Below are 19,625 nucleotides of genomic sequence, written 5' to 3'. Positions count from 1 at the left end.
AGGAGAAATTTTGCAAATTTTGACTTTGCTGAACTTGAAATAGTGCAGTGTATTATTTATTTATTCAAGTTGCATGAATAAATAATCTCTCACATATATTTATCAAAAAAATATAAAATCTCTCACATATCAAGATATAACATAATACCTAAGCAAAACTTTCAACAATTTGTTATATAATTGATATAATGCAGAGATAGTTCGTAAGATTCACAAAAGTACATACAAGCATCTGAAACAGATTAAGATATACTCCATCATTCTTCATCTGTGATATCTTATAAAGCTGTGTTCCTCAGTGATGCCAAAATTGAAGGTATGTGGAGATTTGCCTGCCAATTATGCAAAACTCCAAGCCAAAACTATCCTGCCAGACCTGATAATGTCCTCCTTCAATTCTGCTCTCCCTTTTGCTTCATCTGCAAGCCTTTCCACTTCTAAATTCCAGTTAGAATTCAATTTCTAAGGATACAACATTTCATTTGAATGTTTCAACGTTAAACATATCTCATTACTTTTTGCTAGGTCCAAAAGCTTCTGTCGTCAAAGTGATCATAGACTCGTTCATCCACCGGTCATGCTGTCTATCTGACAAAACATTATCTTCCCATAATGTTTGGAAAGAGAGAGATAATAACCAAGGGAATAGCATTGAACATAAGAGAACAAGATCCTGCTAGAAGAAGCGATTAATAAAATTGGACTATGTCAAGGGTAGATCATCAGAAACTTTCTTATCGTCAGACAAGGTGAGCCCTTGGTAAACATCAAGCATGGGAAAGGTCCTGTTCAACCGTTTTAACAACTCTTCAGATATAGCACCCAATCTGACAAGGGACTTAGCCAAGCCCATAGCTTCAACTCGCCATCCTGCAAAACCAATCCCTTCAACCAACATAATGTAAGTAGTTTCATTCGGCTGGCAACCCTTTTCAAGCATTGCTGCGAGCACTTCAATGGCGTCATCGGTTCTGTGAGCCTTGCACAATCCAAGAATAACAATATTATAACTGATGACTGTTGGCTTAAACCCACTACTTTCCATATCTACCAGCAACCCAATCGCATCATCCACCATACCATCTCTGCACAAACACGATATAAGCGAATTGTATGTAATCTCGTCAGGATCAATCCCTTTGCTCACCATCTCTGATATCATTCCTAAAGCCCTAACTCTATCCCCACAGCTCCATAGTGCACTGAACATTGTGTTGTAAGAACTCACATCAGGAGGACAACCTACTTCCCCTAGCTTCTTGAAGATTTCCAAAGCCTCATCAGCATTTCCATTCTTACATAAAGTGGCCATGATTGTGTTGTAGTTCACAATATCTGGTAAGCAACCATCAGAGATCATGTAATTCAAGAATTCTATTGCCAAATCTAATCTCCCTCCTTTGCAGAATGCAGAAACCAATGGATCATAACTATATGCGTCCGGAGTTAATCCCTTTTCCTTCATAACCTTCAACACATTCACAGCCTCCTCAATTTTACCATCACGGCAGAGCGAACCAATTAAAATGCTATAAGTAACAACATTTGGCTCACAACCTCTTGAAATCATATCGCTAACTAGTTTCTCCCCCTCATCCCATTTCCCACGATTTAAAAGTACCCTTAAGAAAATATTGTATGAGACTACATCAGGCTCACAACCCTTGGAACTTAAGCTCCTAACAAACTCAAAAGCACGATCCACCATCCCTTCCTTGCACATGCCCCTAATGATTGCATTGTAAGTATACATGTCAGGTCGAAGCCCTCTTGATAGCATCTCATCCAAAAGCTTCATAGCTTCATCAATTCCACCTTCAAGAATGGTTGCTTCAACCAAAATTGTGTAAGTAATCACAGTAGGCTTGCAATTATCCTTCAATAACTGATCCATGACCTTCAAAGCTAAGTCAAGCTTTCCCCTACTACAAAGATTTCCAATCATTATATTATATGTAACAACATCAGGCAAAAATCCCCTATGTCTCATTCGATCAAGGACTTTGTTCGCGGATTCAATCCGATTAGCCTTGCAAAACCCACTAATCAATGCATTATACGCGAAAACATCTGGTTCACCATATTTTTCCAAGATTTGCATCACCCTTAGGGCTTTTTGGATATCTCTCAAGTTGAAGAACCCCTTAATGAGCTTTGTACAAATAATAACATCAGGTTTGTAGCCCTTGTTAACCAAGCACTCAAGAAAGTAGAGTGACTCTTTGTAGTTGCCTACTTTGCAGGACCTATTGAGGACTTTCGTCAAATGGGTCTCTTTGAAATCAAGATTTTGCAAATAGGTTGGCCTCGTTTCAGTAGAAGCGCTAACCTTTTGTGGGTTTCTGGAGCCGTGACTCTTGTCATTGGCGTTTGGGACTCTGCACCTCACAACAGGGCTTTGATGTGAATGTGCGGTGGGTTTCAGTCGGGTGGTGAAAGGGAGGGTCTGAGGCCAAAACTCAGTGGAAATTGTTGTCATTGACAATGGTTTTGTGCTGTGCTTCAGTGGTGCTCATGGAACCCACATTTTGCGGAAAATCAAAGAGAAGAAGAGAGAAAGTATGTACCTGAAATATGTGTGTATATCCCACTTTGGTGTTGTTCAATGTACTGGCTGCTTTTCAGATTCCTTGAAACTGTTATCCAGTTGGAGATTCTATGGGATTTCAGTACATGTGTTTAAGATAAAGAATCTCTGGTTTTTTATTGTTTTTGTGGCGAAAATAAAGATAAGGAATCGCGTGGCGCAAGATATGAGAGACCGCCACCGGGTGGCAGCACAGTGTCCTCGGACAAGGAATTTGATTACCCTTAATAACGTTGATTACCTTTAGTCTCATTCGTATTAATTTCCAAAAATTACAAACGGTAGAATCCTTTTCGATCTATAAAAGTACATTTAGAGCGTCCTATTCTAAGCCGCTTTCCATTTTAACTATTTATTTTATTGTTTTATTTAAATATTATTTTTCAAATATTTTGTTAATATTTATATTTTTTAAAGTTTATTTGTTTCCTAACGGTCCAGAATCAAATAGCCACTTCGGTTTTCAAAAATGTCACAAATAATACTTATGGTAAGCAAATAAACTTACTTAGTACTTTCCTCATGATTCTGTTAGTTTTTTTTACGGAGCTCCACGTACCTCTTACACGTGGACTGTTACATGTGGTTTCAAGACGATAAGTGGCGTGGTAACTATGTTTTTGGGTGCTACGTCAGATTAAAAAAATATTTAAAATAATATGTAACCCAAAAATAAATAAATAAAATTCTAGAGAGTTGGGTTTGGGGTGGCCATTTTGGCCATAGGGGGTGGCCAGCAACCCCCATTTTAGCTCTAGGGGGTGGCTTGAGCCAGCCCCAATGGGCAGCTAAGGGGTGGCTGAACCACTCCCATGGGGGCAACCTTTGGGGCAGCCTTAAAACCACAGGTACTAGTTCATGTGTAAGGGGTACGTAGAGCTCCATCAAAAAAACTAACAGAATCATGAAGGAAGTACCAAATGAGTTTATTTATTTACCATATATACCATTTGTAACATTTTTGAAAACCAACGTAACTATTTGATTTTGGCGTAAAGCACAAATTCTGAAAATGCATTTAACCTTTATTTTAAAGGTCATAATTTTGAAAATTCGTCTTTGAAGGTCATATTTTAAATTTGGTTTTTTCTAACAATCATCCAACGTTGCAGAGGAACCACGTTCGGGTTGAGTGCGAAAAAGAAACAAAAAAGGAGTGATTTTTTTTAGTGAGTGAATCACTCGCCAAATAAAATTCATCATTTTGCCGAGCCTATTGGAGAGAGTTTTTATTTTATTTATTTTTTTGGTGGTTTTTAGTGATTTAGCTTACCAAAATAGTTTTTTGAGCTATATAGCTAAAAAACTATTTTTGAGTTTACTGGGGATGCTAACTATTTTAGTATACTATGAACTATTGCCATGAAAAATGTTCAAATTCTAATTAGGTTGGGTACAAATTACTTCGAGGATAAAAAAGATGAGGTAAAAAGTATTCAAATCTATCATTTTTTGCCCTAGTCAAGGAAAGAAAAGATGTCTTAGGAAATTGGTCTTAGCCCTCATAGATACTAGAGCTACAATCAATAATTGCGGGTAAAAAACTCTTCCTTCCGAAAATTGGATGTTAATGAAAAGTCATATCGCCATCAAATGAATTGATGGTAAAAAAACAAAATAGAGTATAAAGCAAATAATATTGCAATTTGGATGAGCAATAATAATAATAGATTTGTCATACCAAAAATACTATATATATTTTTCAAATATGTATGGTGATTTTTTTCACTATTATCTGCCTGTGCAAACTCATCAGAAGTTTTATTCTTGATGGGAGGTGGTACGTTTCTCAAAATAATAAATCTCATGAAATGGTGATATATCATTTGAAAATTATCTTTTGGAAATAAAATTTAGTAAGTGTAATATTATCCTATAAATTTTTTTTTAAAAAAAAAAAGTACAGTAAATCTCATAATAGGAGGAAAAAAAAGAGGAAAAAATAAGTTCACTTCCACGCAAACTGATCAGACGTTTCGATCTAGCCCCATCAAAGAATCCCAAAGGCCGGCCTTTTCTGGGCACATCTTACTCAACATACTCTTCAGATTTCCTGCTGTAAGCTTCTTCTCTTGGAGTTCAGACTGAAACTCAGGGATTTGCTGAAGTACATAAAGGAAATCTAAGCATCCCACCGAAGTTACAAAATGGGATATTAAAAAGAACAAGAGAAAAAAAAAAAATTGCTATTACCTTTGTCAACCACAATATGTAAGTAGCAGACAACGTGGCTTGTGCTTGGAAATCGTCAAAGTCATTGTTCAGAACAGTTGAGCAGGAGTCCAGGAGACGTAACTCATTATCAACAAAGGAACCAAAGACACTACTGATGCTGGTTTTTTGCTGAGAATGGCAGGATGCATTGCAGAGATCAGTCGCAAATTGCTTCATCCAACACAAAGAAAGGAAGCGGCGATGAAGCCATAGTGCCTGTTTAAAGAGAAATCCAAAGGGTTAAACATTCTTTAGTAATAGAAAGATTAATGGAACCAAAAAATTTCTCGACAAAAGTACAGACTGAAATCATGAAGAAAGGTATTGCTATAAGATAGGCTCATGATGCTAAACTGATATGACGGCAAAAAGGATACTTATAGTGATTTTAGGCAGTCAATTCCTGGATGACAGCATCTAGGAAAATATAACACTGGAATATATAAAAGGCCAGTTTTTCTTTTTCCCTTTTTTTCACTTCCAAAAGTTCCAGTATCTACAGCTTATCAATGTTACCAATGCTGTGATTCTACAAAAATTACTGACATGAAAATTCAAGTTCGTTTTTCAGATATATATACTATTCCCAGGCACAACCAGAGCAATTTTAGAGCTCAGAATAACCAAAGGTTCTCACATAACCAACTCTTCCCCATGTGCAACTGTAGTCAGTCCAAAAAAAAAAGGTAAAACACAATGACTGTTTGCCTTGAATACAAATTGAAGGAGTGAAAAGAGGGAAAGGGGGGCCAATAAACAGCATAGATAGTAGTAGAAGAATGACATTATAAACAGTGAAGTGAGGAAGAGTATGATTTTAGATGCGATGCGATAGAATGAATGAAAAGGGTACAAGCGGCAGATCCTGATTAGTTGAAAAGATCCATAAAACCAATAACAATTTAATGTGATTAAGGCTTAGCTGAGGTAATTAGAGTTAGGGCCTTACCTCTCTTCCTATGTAACGCTTTATCAACATTTCATTCCAATCAAGCTCCTCCTGTCATACCAAAAATGTCAGAACGTTAAATAACTTGGTATAAATAGTCGAGACATTATAAAAATAGTTTTAAATATACAAGTCACAAACATAATGCAACTGCAGTAGTGACTAGAAAGCAGTCACAAAATCGACAGACTTGGGCATGAAAGGATTTTCAAAGTGACTCGGTGCTTATCATTGCATTTGCATAACCTAGCTCCATTTTCGATTCATGCATTCTGTAACACATGCAATCTCCCACAAGCAATGCACTTACATTTCCACTAATCCTAAAAGCTTAAGCTGAAAAAAATGGCATCATAATTCGTCTTAGTATATTTAAACCCACAAACCATACAATTCAAAGAAGTTGAACCTACAATTTAAAGAAGAGATGTGAGATCTATGTTTTAAATTGACGTGTGGAGAAAGAGAAATGACTGGATAGTGAAGTATCATGAAACTACTTAATTTAAAGATATTCCTAAGGCATCAGCATTTAACAACACAAACACAGACTATGAACATGGAGAGCAAATTTGCTTGTAGAAAATTACTAGAAATTTGAAATGGTTATTCCATAGAAATTATAGAAGATTGTTACCTTCCATACTTTATGGATTTCAACGTAATCAGAAGATGCATTTTCTTGTCTACAGGGCGAGTCTTTCAAAATCCTGAGCATTAGCAGCTGCAAATTGATAGCAATCAAAATGTCGTAAATATGGAAATCTCCAGCTCATCACAATAATCATGTCAATTTTTCGTGTGCCTTACTCCACAAAGAGATAATTAAAGCACATGAACGACTCTCTCACTCTCTCTCCTGGGGGTTATGATTAGTATCCCTGTCCAGTCTTGTGCTTTTATCACTCCAGGAACAAAAAAATAAGAACAGCTATAATGATAATACTATTCCTTCCACTTTAAAATTATAGAATCCATTTTATGGGCTACACTAACTTGACAAGCAATTATATCAACAGCATCATTTTTTCTAGGAACATCATCATTCTGGCATTGATGCATTTTTATAACAATAAGTCAATTGCACATGCATCAAAGGTTAAAAGTCCAGTTGCCGCAACCATAAGCATGTTATGTTTGTGAATGGCTCTTCAACCAGGTAAGTAACATGATAATTTATAAATTAAAAGAAATAGTAGAGAAATGTAACGATCTAGAGAAAGCGCTAGCCATATATGCGTTCACCCCAAAAGAACTAGTCAATTTAGATCTTCTCTAGAATCACTTATAAAGCTCAATTTCACCTAATAAGTAAGCAATGTGCGACTTAGTACCCATGAATGTCTTTATAAATTATCCTCTTTATGTGCGCTACTCATCTTCCCAATGTGGGACCCCGGAGTATTACAAGAAAGGTAGGGGTCGTCGCCCCTAGACAGGAGCAAAAGCTGAGTCTACTAGAGCCTATCTGCATCAAGTGCATTGATTGAAAGAGGAAGGGAGACAAACTAAATGCTAATGCAACAAATAGAAAGAGTCGTGCAATGACATATTGCTACTTAAAAAAAAGTATATCAAAATTCTAGGCATGATTTAACCAGATCTATCCTCATCTTTTTTCTTTTCTTTCTTTTTACCTTTATCTTGGGGGGATTTTTTTCATGGTGGGGGGGGGGGGGGGGGGAACAAATTATGTCGGAGTGTCAAGTTCAAATGCATAGAAGAATACTCACACTGCGATAATGGAAGCAACAATTATCTGCAACATGCAACTCCGCCCAATTTCTGGATTTCTTTAACTCATGTAGCACCTGCCATGCAGATCCATATAGTTGATAAGAACAATATGGGGGAACTCAGAATTATACTTCCTAAGATTATTTTCTCTCTCAGCACAAGAAACTAATCCAGAAAAAAAAATAGTTATGTAATGTGATAAAGTCTTATAAAACTGAAGCAGTAACCTTAGTTTAGAATCAAAGGCTAACATACAAATATCAGTTATCTGGTTTACCATGTATTTTTGTATTTAGGTGAATGCAATTGATGTGGAATCAGTATTGTAGCACTCTTAGAGAACTCATACAATCAGATTAATCTGAGAATCTAGCATGTTCTTATTGTCATGTAGGAAGCTATCAAGCAACGGTTGAACTAGAGTAAAGATATAAGAAGGACTAGAGTCCTCCTAAAGTCCTCCCAAATATGATGTGGCTGTTAAAATCACCATTGAATTTGAGATGATCATTATTGAACTTTGATATATTGGTAATTTTAAAAGACACATCACATGTAGGAGGATTCAAGTCCTCCTTATATCATTACTCGTTGAACTAACCTGTTCCCTTGTCATGTAGGAAACGAGCCAGCATCGGTGATTCCATGCACGGTAGTTCATTTTTGATCTCTGCAATGAAAAGAGAATGAACTTAGACAATGCTACTTTTCTACCTGGCACATTCTCTGTCAACATCCTAGTATGGTGGATGTGTCAAAGCAATATGGTGTGCAAAAAGTCATTAGTTAAACCATCAATTTATATGGACAATTGTAGAAAGCAAAAGAAATTTTGTTAACTGTTTTTTTATTGGTAATTTTATATATGCGCACAATGGATCTTATATCCACAACCACACCCCACATCTTGTTCTTATGGAAATAAGAAGAGTTGTTTGAGCCCAAATTCATTGGCAAAATATTCTTAAAAACATAGGGTCAAAAAATGCAATTAAAGAAGTCAATTAGAAAGACTACATACTATGATTGACCATCTTATAATTAATATCAGGGGGATGGGACTAGGGTTAGCTTTTGGCATGATTGGTGGTGTGGAGATTCAGCTCTCAAGATAGCTTTCCCGATTCTTTTTAGTACTGCTTGTGCGAAGGATGCCTCAGTTGCGGATAATTTGGAGATGCTAGGTGAGTCCAATCAGTGGAATGTGAGTTTTTCGAGAGAGGCTCATGATTGGGAGGTGGATGTCTTTGCCTCCTTCTTCCAGGTGCTGCATGCTATTAGAGTGAGACCAGGGTTTGAAGATAGATTATGGTGGAATTCCTCCAAAAGAGGAACTTTCAAGGTCAAGTCTCTCTTTTTCTCTTTGGCGCACTCGGAAGGGAGGAAGTTTCCCTGGAAGAGTGTGTGGCGGACACAGGCTCCTCCAAGAGCAGCTTTCTTTGTGAGGTCGGCGGCTTGGGGCAAAATTCTAACCTTAGATAACCTCAGAAAGCGAAATGTGATTGTGGTGAACAGATATTGTATGTGCAAGAAGAGTGAGGAGACGGTGGATCATCTTCTTCTTCATTGTGAGGTTGCGTCGGCTTTGTGGAGTGCCTTTTTTGGTCGTTTTGGGTTATCGTGGGTGATGTCGGGTCGGGTTTTCGAGTTGCTAGCTTGTTGGTGGTCTTTAGGGAGGGGGGGAGTGCAGCAGTCAGGAAGATGGTGCCTACTTTTTTTTTTTTGGTGTTTATGGAGAGAGAGAAATAATAGGTGCTTTGAGGATGTGGAGAGGTCCTTTGATGACATTTTATCCAATTGTTTCCATACTTTGTATCTTTGGACTGTTGCGTTGTTTTTCCGATGTCGATTAGCTATGATGATTTTCTTGTACGTTTTTCCCCTTCTAGTTAGGTGATCCTCTTTGTATACTTTTAGTGTACGTTGGGACGCCTTACGCTTTTAATAAAGTCTGTTGATTACTTATCAAAAAAAAATTAATATCATTAATTCAATAATTATTATAATTAATATTCTTAAAAAGTGTAAAGGGGCACAACCCGAGTATACTAGGAAGTATACAAGAGAAGTCCGAATTAGGTAGAAGAATAACACAAATCCATAAATTCTAAGAAACTAGAAAACGAGAATTGTTGTAAGCCGCCACCCAAACCTAAAGAGATTTGAACATCATCAGAAAACTGCACATAATCTGCCACCAAAGCCTCCTTGCAGCGAGTGATGCTAAACAACTCCAGAAAAGCTGCCTTTAGAGTCTTGTCCCCACACCATAGATCATGCCAACACCTGAACCTGGACCCATCTCTCATCTCATATTTGACAAATCTAGAGAAACCCCCCCACCTCCTCCTATTGTTTTTCCATACCCCACACCAAAGGACCCAACAACCTCTTTGGAACACCACCCTTCCCACATGTCATATTTAACTACCATCGCCGATCTCCACTTGGCCTCCCTCCGAGAGCTTGGTTAAATAGAACCAGATTTTCTAACCCCAAAACCACCCAAGGAAAAAGGCATACAAGTCTTAGACCAACTGATTAGATGGAATTTAAACTCGTCACTGACTCCACCCATTAAAAATCCCATTGAAGTTTCTCAATATGGTTGGCAACACCAATGGGGATAAGCAAAAGGGACATATAATAAGTTGGCAAATTGGAGAGAGTGCTTTTAATCAGTGTCAACCTACCACCCTTAGACAAATAAAGCCTCTTCCAACTCGCCAAACGACATTCCATCTTCTCAATAACATCATCCCATTTCGATTTTGCGTTGTACAAAGCCCCAACAGAAGGCCCAAATACTTCATAGGCAAAGAAAACACCCCACAACCAAGAATACAAGCCAAACCACCAATATCCCCACCACACCAAGAAGGACCAACTCTGATTTAGATAAGTTAATCTTTAACTCTAAGCCAACTTCGAACTATAAGAAGAGACAACACAAATGACCGAGATGATCTGGATCTACCATAAAAGATCAAAGCATTGTCCACAAATAAACAATGAGACACAAGGAGCTCATCATTATTCCTCAACCCCACTGAAAAACCTGATAAAAGCCCCCTATCCATAGTGGCGGATAGCATTCTACTCAAAGCCTCCATGATAACAACAAACAATAAAGAGGATAAAGGATCTTTGTCTTAGGCCATGAGAGCTACTAAAAAGACTAGTAGGAGATCCATTAATCAAAACAGAGGAACGCACCACAAATCCAATAAGTTATCCATTCGCGACATTTTTCCCCAAAACCACATCTCCTCAACGTATACAACAAGAAACCTCAATTAACATGGTCATACGCCTTCTCTAAGTCCAATTTACAAAGCACATCAGATCCTCTGATCTGATACGACTGTTAAGGCATTCATTAGCAACAAGGGCTGAATCTAAGATTTGTATGAAAGCATTCTGATACCTGGAAATAACCTTATCCAACACTATTTTTCAGTCTGATAGCAAGGAGTTATGAGATGATTTTATACACGCCACCTACAAGACTAATGGGTCGAAAATGCTTAATATCCATAGCCCTAACTTTCTTGGGAAATAAAAGTAGCGTTGAAGCTCCTTTCAAACTTACCCCAAGCATGACACTCGTGAAAAACATTTATGATATCTTCTTTAAGAACTTCCTAACAAGACTAGAAGAAGAAAGCCACAGAGAAAAACCATCACGGCCTAGGGCCTTATGACCATTCAAAGCTTTCACCATCTAAAAGACCTCACTCTCCTCAAAAGCTCTATCCATCCACATAGCCTCTTCAGCATCAATAAAATTAAAATGAAGACCATCCAATTTGGGCCACCAACCAAATTATTATGAATAAAGGCTAGTGTAAAACTACACAAAATGCTCCCTAGTTTTTGAACAATTTGAAGAAATGGAGCCATTAATAACTAAGGAATCAATGGTATTGTTTATTCTGTTCAAATTAGCCACCAAATGAAAAAATTTGGCATTCTTACCTCCCCTCTCTCAACCAAAGAGCCCTTAAATTTTGCCTCCAACTCACTTCTCACTTCTTCGTAAAAAATAGTCCCTTTTTTTTTTTTTTAATGGGGAACTCCTCTAAGGCAAGACCACTTCGAGTACCCACCATTAGTCCTCTTATGTTGATGACAATTATGTGACAGTATTTAGCTTAGATGCTTTGGTTAAAATATAAGTATTTGATGATGTTAGTTTACAGCAAAAAAAAAAAAGTCAAATTCTACTGCAATTATGTTAGTAAGGCATAATAGTAGTGTTCCAAATTATGTCCAAAGGGTAATATAATTTGGAAGTGTTACAACCACCCTCTAATATTGTCATAAGAATCTAATTGAGGATCTCCATAACCATAATAAAGTAGACCCAAATTGAACAAATGAGTAACTAAGCCCATCCCTATTCACATCGTTATATACCTTTTGAATATCTAGCTTACAAATAATTGATTACGCTCAATCCCTGATTTTGCTGTTAAGACATTCATTAGATTTTGTAAATTTTTTTAACTTTTTAGATTTTCAACACCATTACGGTGGTTGCATCTCTTGTATACTTTTCGTGTACAAGAGTTTAGCCTTTTTTTTTTTTTTTTTTTTTGATAACGTAGGAGAACACAGTTTATATATTTCTCCCTTCACAAAAGCATTTTGGTATTCTAAAGCTAACTTTCACAACACAGTTTTTTTAATCTTATTAGCCAGAACCTTCACCTAGATCTTATATATATTTCCTATAAATAAATTGGCTGAAAATCCCTCATCCTTTTGGATCCCATTTCTTTGGCAGGAGTATAAAAGAAGCATCAAAAGACTTCTGAAAGCTTCAAGAATCATGAAACTCCAGAAAAAGATCCAGAATATCCTTCTCCACAACTCCCTAAACAATGTTAAGGAAATGCCATTATAAACTCACCTGAACCTGGAGCCTTATTCTCCCTCAAATCATTAGAACCCCCTCAACTTCCACCTTATCAAAGCTCCTCTCTCACCAACCCCTATCCCTGTATCAATGGAAAGAGAACGTAAAACATCTACCCTTGGGCCCACTCTATCAATTCCCCAAAAAGATTGCTATAGTACCCCAAAATTTTGTCCTTCACGACCTGTTCTACTGTTTCTACTGTAAAAAAGTGGTGTCCTCAACCTCTATTTTGCCAATACAATTTTCCCTTCAGTGAGAATTCATTAAACAATGGAAGAATCTAGAATTACTGTCTCCCACCATACAGCCCTTGATTTCTAATGCCAAGAGATCAATCACATTTTTTTAAGCCTTTCCAATTCTGTCTTTAGCTCTTCTTCTTTGTTCAATCACCCTGAGATTAACCTTCATTTTCTTATTTCAGGTTAAACTCAAAAACTCCGACCATTAGCCTTCTCTTAGTAACCCTTATATCCCAAAAGACTTGCTCATTCCACACCTTTTACTCCTCCTTTAAACCTTTTAACTTTCTAGCACAAATAAAGCAGCAATAACCATGAAACCCATTTCACCATATTTATGTGTAGGCCTTTGCACAAAGATCGTACTGGAATCAGACATTTGAAATCACCAATTTAAAAATGTATTAGACTTATCTAGAAGTCTTGTAGATTTGAACTCTTTTTAGTGCATGAAAGTCAGAGAGAAATTTAATTTATTATAATACTTTATCTATATCCACAAAAATTATTAATCTTCCATTGCTCCAATAAGATGACCTACATAATCACAATGTTAAATGAGAAGCCATCATCCAAAGTCTGCACAGGGGCTTCCACCTTCATATCCAGGATACCACTTTTTAAAGAGATAGGCGATATAAACAAGTGTTGTATAATCCTTATCATGCAAAATCCTTAATGAAAAAGCTCTTTTTTTAGTTATAAAAAAAAAAAAATTAAAAAAAAAAAAAAAAAAAAAAAAAGGAACAAAATTTAGGAAAAAAGAGATTCAGGAACCAACTTTTACTTGTTTCATTTTCAATAGCAAATACAACCTACAATTTTTTCTGATCTCATTTTCAATAGCAAATACAACCTTAACATTATAATCTGTCATCAAAGGATATTGAAAATACTAGATTATCCACCAGCTGCAGAGCTGTTTGTCATATCTAACCAACAGCCACAAAGATAGTGGCAAGGTGGCAGCATTTATGATGTGCAAGGTTGGTTTGGTTTTATTTTGAGGAACCAAACTAGAGAAAAGGAAAGAGAAAAAAAAAAAAAAAAGGAGAACTATTTGTTTCAGTTCTTGTGTTTATGAGCACACAAGAAACGCACCAACAAAAAAAACAAAAAAACAAAAACAAAAACAAAAACAAAAACAAAAAAACAAAAACAAAAAACAAAAAAACCTTCTTAATAGTTTCATTTCCAATTAGATATACCTTATCATTTGTCACTAGATTTAGCAGAACTTAAGAAGACACAATTAAGCTGGATCTTGGTGGCCAAGAAAAGACACATGAATTCTATTTCCATCCACGTCTTAAGTATGTCTTAGGTATTTTCTAGGCGAACTTGATATTGTGCTAATCCAAAAAAAGAAATTGGACTTCTCTGTGTTGTTTGATCTAGGCAAGTGTAAGAGAAAGAACAAGCGAACACAACAAATATGAGAATGGAGTATTTCAATAATGAAAAGTAAATATGAACCTTAGTAATTTAAACCTCAGCTATTTTTTCCACCAGTTCAGATTCTTTCCTCACGATCTCTTGTAGAGTTGAACACTTTCCACTGACTGACTTGATCACCCACCGCCTGCATAATTGATAATATGCATAAGAATGAGTATTATTGCTTAAAGCCACACTAGGGAGGTGAAAAAGTAATTGTAATACCACAGTCCCATATTAGGAAGATGAGAAGTAGCTAACATAATAGTTTTTTTTTTAAGAAGTAATATTGTACATTTCAAAAAAAGCGTAATACGCCTCTAAGTACACAGTGAGAATACATAGGAAAACCCGAATTAACCCACAAAAAAATCCCCATATAAGGACCCTAAAACCCAAAAGAAGCCTAAAGAGACCCTGATACCCAAAACCCAAAACAACCCTAAGCTCACCTAAGCCCCCTGCCTTTGATCAATGCAAATGCCTACATTACATAGTTATTAGGTGAAACAGGGTTTTTTAATGGATTCTAGGGAAGCTCCAAATTGACTAGTCTTTTTGAGTTGATAGCGCAGATATGGTTAGCGATTTTCTCTGAGTCGTAACAAATGGTAACAGAGCCACCTAGTAACGTCAGGCCATGTGGTACTGAAGCACTACATGATGTGACCTTGACGAGGACGTCAGGAATTTAAGAGGGAGAGTTTGTAACACCCTAGTCTCATATTGGGAAGATGAGAAGTAACCCACATAAAGTGGGTGGTTTACAAAAATAGCTATGTGTACTAAGTCTCACATTACCTAGTTACTAAATAAAACTGGGTTTTGTAATGGATTCTCGGAAAATTCCAAATTGACTAATCGTTTTGGGTTGATAGCGCAAATGTAGCTAACTCTTTTCTCTGGATCATTACAAATGGTATTAGAGCCACCTAGTAACGCCAGGCCATGTGGTACTGGAGCACTGCATGACGTGACCCTGACGAGGACGTTAGTAATTTAAGAGGGGGACTTTGTAACACCTTGGTCTCATATTGAGAAAATGAGAAGTAGCTTACATAAAATGGATGATTTAGGTCCCCAAGGGGTAGCTCAATCGGCTGTGAACAACGCCTCATGAAACGGAAGTCACTAGTTCGAATTCCCCTCCCCCTTCCCTTGTGTGGACATGTCCAAAAAAAAAAAAAAAAAAAAAAAAAAATGGATGATTTATAAAGATAGTTATGAGTGTTGTCCCACATTACCTAGTTACTAGGTGAAATTATGCTTTATAATAGCTTTATAATAGATTCTAGGGAAGCTCCAAATTGACTAGTTTTCTTGGAGTGATAACACAAATGTAGCTAGCGCTTTTGATATATACTACATTTTTTTGATAAGTAATAATGATATATAAAAAAAAGCGCAGAGGGGCGCAACCCACATACACGGGAAGTATAAACAGAGAGCGCCTAGGAGGGGGAGAAATGAAAAAGAAAATCAGAGAAACTAATCACTAAAGGAACTAGCCAAGCGGCCGTCCAAGAGTAAAGAGTAAAGAAGAAGAAATGAGTCAATTCCTCTATGGTCTTAGTGGAATTTTCAAAACATCTAGCATTTCTTTCACTACATTACTTATCAAAAAAAAAAAAATGTAGTTAGCACTTTTCCTTAGATCGTTACAAGATTGTGGCGACCTATATCGCATGGGTGTGGAAAATGGGATGTACTTATTCAAAGCATGTTCTCTATAAATGGTATAAGGCTTTTAGTGGTAAACTCAATAATAAAACCACGCGGGATAAAGCCCAAAATGGACAATATCATACCACTTGGAGCAGACTGTTATATATGGTATCAGAGCTGAAGCCCAGCTTAAGATGAGGGGAGGGTGCACAAGCTCATGAGGGTCGCCAGCAAGGAAGCTGGGTCCCAAGAGGGGGTGATTGTGGCGCCCCACATCGCCTGGGTGTGAGAAAATAGATGTGCTTATATAGAGCATACTCTCTCTAAATGGTATGAGGCCATTTGGGATAAACCCAATAAAATAAAACTGTGCAGGTTTGGCCCAAAGCGAACAATATCATATCATTTTAGAGCGAGTTGTTACAATAATAAATATTAGATAGGAATGCGAGTAACAATTAAAATTTTATCCAGGTCAAGAATCATAAACATGAATGATACATATCAAGCAAGGAGCCAATGAAAGAACAAAAAGAAAGATTTCATCAAGTTAATAATGCTATTCCTTAATGCTACATAAACCAACTGGTATCAATATTGTGCTTCATAAAAATAATAAAAAACCATTAAAACTATGTTACCTATGGCTCCAAGCATGATCACTTTTGGGTGAATATGAAAGAACAAGTTCTGACAACAGAAGTTCATCCATGAATTTTGAGAGGTGCTGCTTCTTGGACAGAACTAGCTTCCTGCATAATGCATATGAGACCGGAATAGGTGTAAGGATTAAAAATGGCAGCAATACAAAAGTTCTTCAATGACTTGATGCCAAAAGACATAAAATGAATGGGAAACTACACTTGGCCCCCTCAAATCTACCAATTTTGTTTATATACCTACCAATCTACCATTATGGTTGCAATGTCCCCTTCCATTAAAATTTTCTGTTAAATCCTAATGAAGGGTGGGTATAATGGACATTTTGCATGAAAAGTTAAATACAAAAATCAGAAAAAGGCCCAAATTTCTGAAAAAAACAAAAACAAAAACAAAAACAAAAACAAAAAGAGGCAAAAAGAAATCCAGGAACAAAACTAAAAGAAAGCAAACAAAATCCAGAAAAAAAATATATATATAAAAAATAAAATAAAATAGAAGCAAAAAGAAGAAAAAAACAAAAAATATGCAAAACAATTTAGAAAAAAATAAATAAAAAAACCAAAAACCAAAAACCTATGCTCATCAATGACTCTGTGCGGGTCACGTGCGGGTCTGTACAGATCCAACTTTTTTTAAAGTTAAGCGTATAATTGTAATTTAAAATATGTCGGTGTAATGGTCATTTTTGTTACCTAACTTGGCAGAAATTGTTAACAGGGGACGAACATTGTAACCCCAATGGTAGAATGGTAGGGTACATTAACAAAATTGGTAGATTGAGGGGACATTGCAAATCACAAGGTAGATTGAGGAGGTTGTATAGTTTCCCTAGAATAAAACATGCACACACTTCAAAGTTCTGCAAGGGCAGGGATGTGTCCTGCAGTCGGCTTGTTGTAGATAGACCCGCCTCTGCCTTGAATCCTACACAGTTTAATGTGAGGCATGAACTGTTCTGTGAGCGGTCATCCACGTTTCGGTTATAAAAAGTTACATTACTGGGTCTAAAGCCTCTGCCTTAAAAGGAGTGTGCACTAGTACATGGAATGTATACAAGAAAACCACTAAAGGTGATGAAAAACCAGTCTACCGTTTGCAAATTATATCATCTTGACAATGATAGGTGAATACAACTTTCTACATCTTGAATAGCTAGTAACTCGAATAGTCAGGGTGGGGGCATAACCATATGAATTATGATCGATGCACTTATTAAAGAACCTGGAATTCACTCAACTCGAACTGAAATGAAAAATATCAGTATGCTTTTAATTGGAGAAGTACCAATCAGCATTGTGTAAATTTTGAGTTAAAAAAAAAAAAACACAAGGCTGTATAATATCAGGTCCCTAAAGTTAGAATATTTGCTGCTAACTCACTAGCTCGGAAACTCATGCAATATTTGTGAAACAGCTATTATTTTTTTATACAATTTGATAAAAATCCCCAGGAATGGTCACTTACAAATATAAATTTTGTGAGAATTTGAGCATCGCTTCTTGAATTACAAGCCAACGCTACCTAAAACCTATGAACAGAATTACCAAAACACAAAAACTGTTTCTATTATTATTATTTTTTTTTTTTATGTCGGGGAACCTCTCCAAGGCAGGGCCTATCAGACCCACCCCAGCAGAGTAAACCACGGTCCCATACCTGTCTCTATTATTATATAACAAACCTTAGGTAGATCCCACCCTTAAAAACTGGCATGCAAGGGAATGGTGCCTAAAAGCTTATATACGCATGGTTAAGATTGCGCTTAACCAACATGGAACATTAGGGATCTTACTATTCCACTACACTCCCGAATCGGACGTCCACGACAACCAACTCTATTGACACTAACTACGTGGTAGCCATTTTTCTTTTGGCAACTTCAGTCATTTATCATCATTCAATAACTTAATATTATGTATTATGCCATACATAATATTAAGACATCTTAATCTAACCAAATGATCGCCCCATCTGACCGTAACCTGGTCCCTCTTTGATACTATTTATAATAAACTTTAGGAACTCACCTTGAAAAACGGCTTGCAATGAAAGAGTGTTCAACAGCTTATATATTGCACTTAACCTATGGGAATTTGGGATTTGGGATTGTAACATATTGCGACTAATTTTAACTGTGTAGCAAAGTAGTGTCCAGAGAAAGACCTGGAATTCCAGGCAGTGCCGAAATCGGAGCTGAGCAATAAGAGAGCCCTACTATGCATCATCACTTCACTCTCCACTCTGTCATCAGATACGACGTCGTCGCCGAGTCTCTTATACTCTCCTATTGCGGCCATAAACGCATGCTTAGCCGCATTGTACAACGGCAAAAGAACCTGTGTCGAGACGCCGAGCTTGTGATCTCTGCTCCAAAAGGTTGCATCATCTGAAGACGGAGTAGCGATATCATCGCCTGCCTCTTCAGTTAGCTTCGCAAATTGGGATGGGTGTATAAAACCCACTTCATCACTGCACACGAAAACATATATAGGAATTATATATATAGACATACAAAAAGATATGAAAATCATAGCTCCATGAACTTACATAAGAGGGTTGGATTCAAGGATCTGTTCGAATTGGTGCAAGAGATCCGCGGATTTTGATTCCGAATATGATTCTTTTTCTTCTTCTTTCATGATTTTTTTGTTTGGCTTGGTTGCTTACGCTGTATAACGGTGTGGAGGAAGGTTTCGAGAGGAATCTGATTTCTGTTTGGCTGCGGAGAAAGTGTCAGGAAAAGTGCAGGACTTTTTAGAGGATTTACATTGGTTTATCTAAATTTTTATGCAAAATGGTTAACCAAACGGGGATCAGGATGAGGCTTGTACAGTGGTACTGAACCGGAACATGGTGGGGATGAGGATGGTGAACGGCGATCACGTGGGCCTGAATCGCAACATGTAATGGAAGAAATAAAGTGGGAAAAAAGAAGAAAGTTTCGGGAGAAGAGAGAGAAGAAAAGACAAATACGTGGTGAACAGTACCGCTACATGTAGCGGTTAACTGTTCAGCTCAAAAATGCATTTTGTATATGGAAAATGTTAAAGGCACAACACAAACCCAACTTAAAACCAACTTCTCTCCTACATGGCATTTAAAAATAATAAAAAAATAAAAGTTTGAATTTTAAACCATTCACGCTGTCTTTTCCCCTTTCAGATCCAAAATTCCTCTCAGTCTCTCACTCCCCCTCCCCCTCCCGCG

The 19,625-nt window shown here is 36.9% G+C and overlaps 2 protein-coding genes across 2 annotated transcripts; both read right to left on the bottom strand.

The window, feature by feature from the left end:
- Nucleotides 1-155: 155 nt before the first annotated feature.
- On the bottom strand, nt 156-2,734 carry LOC132170961 (Pentatricopeptide repeat (PPR-like) superfamily protein). The gene has a single exon (XM_059582128.2). It carries the CDS (start codon nt 2,477-2,479, stop codon nt 704-706), a length of 1,776 nt encoding a protein of 591 aa, XP_059438111.2. The 5' UTR covers nt 2,480-2,734; the 3' UTR covers nt 156-703.
- Nucleotides 2,735-4,479: 1,745 nt separating this feature from the next.
- Nucleotides 4,480-19,599, bottom strand: LOC132168862 (Protein prenylyltransferase superfamily protein). Its single transcript, XM_059579930.2, has 10 exons — nt 18,966-19,599; nt 18,582-18,887; nt 16,397-16,507; nt 14,145-14,235; nt 8,089-8,157; nt 7,484-7,561; nt 6,388-6,474; nt 5,751-5,801; nt 4,781-5,017; nt 4,480-4,689 (listed from the first exon to the last, which is right to left on the bottom strand). Exons 1-10 carry the CDS (start codon nt 19,055-19,057, stop codon nt 4,555-4,557), a joined length of 1,257 nt encoding a protein of 418 aa, XP_059435913.2. The 5' UTR covers nt 19,058-19,599; the 3' UTR covers nt 4,480-4,554.
- Nucleotides 19,600-19,625: the final 26 nt, after the last annotated feature.

This window comes from Corylus avellana, chromosome 1 (genome assembly GCF_965113065.1).
Source record: "Corylus avellana chromosome 1, dhCorAvel1.hap1.2, whole genome shotgun sequence".
NCBI classification, from domain to species: domain Eukaryota; kingdom Viridiplantae; phylum Streptophyta; class Magnoliopsida; order Fagales; family Betulaceae; genus Corylus; species Corylus avellana.
Note: the sequence above shows the minus strand (reverse complement) of the source record. Positions and strands in the feature narration are given on the sequence as shown.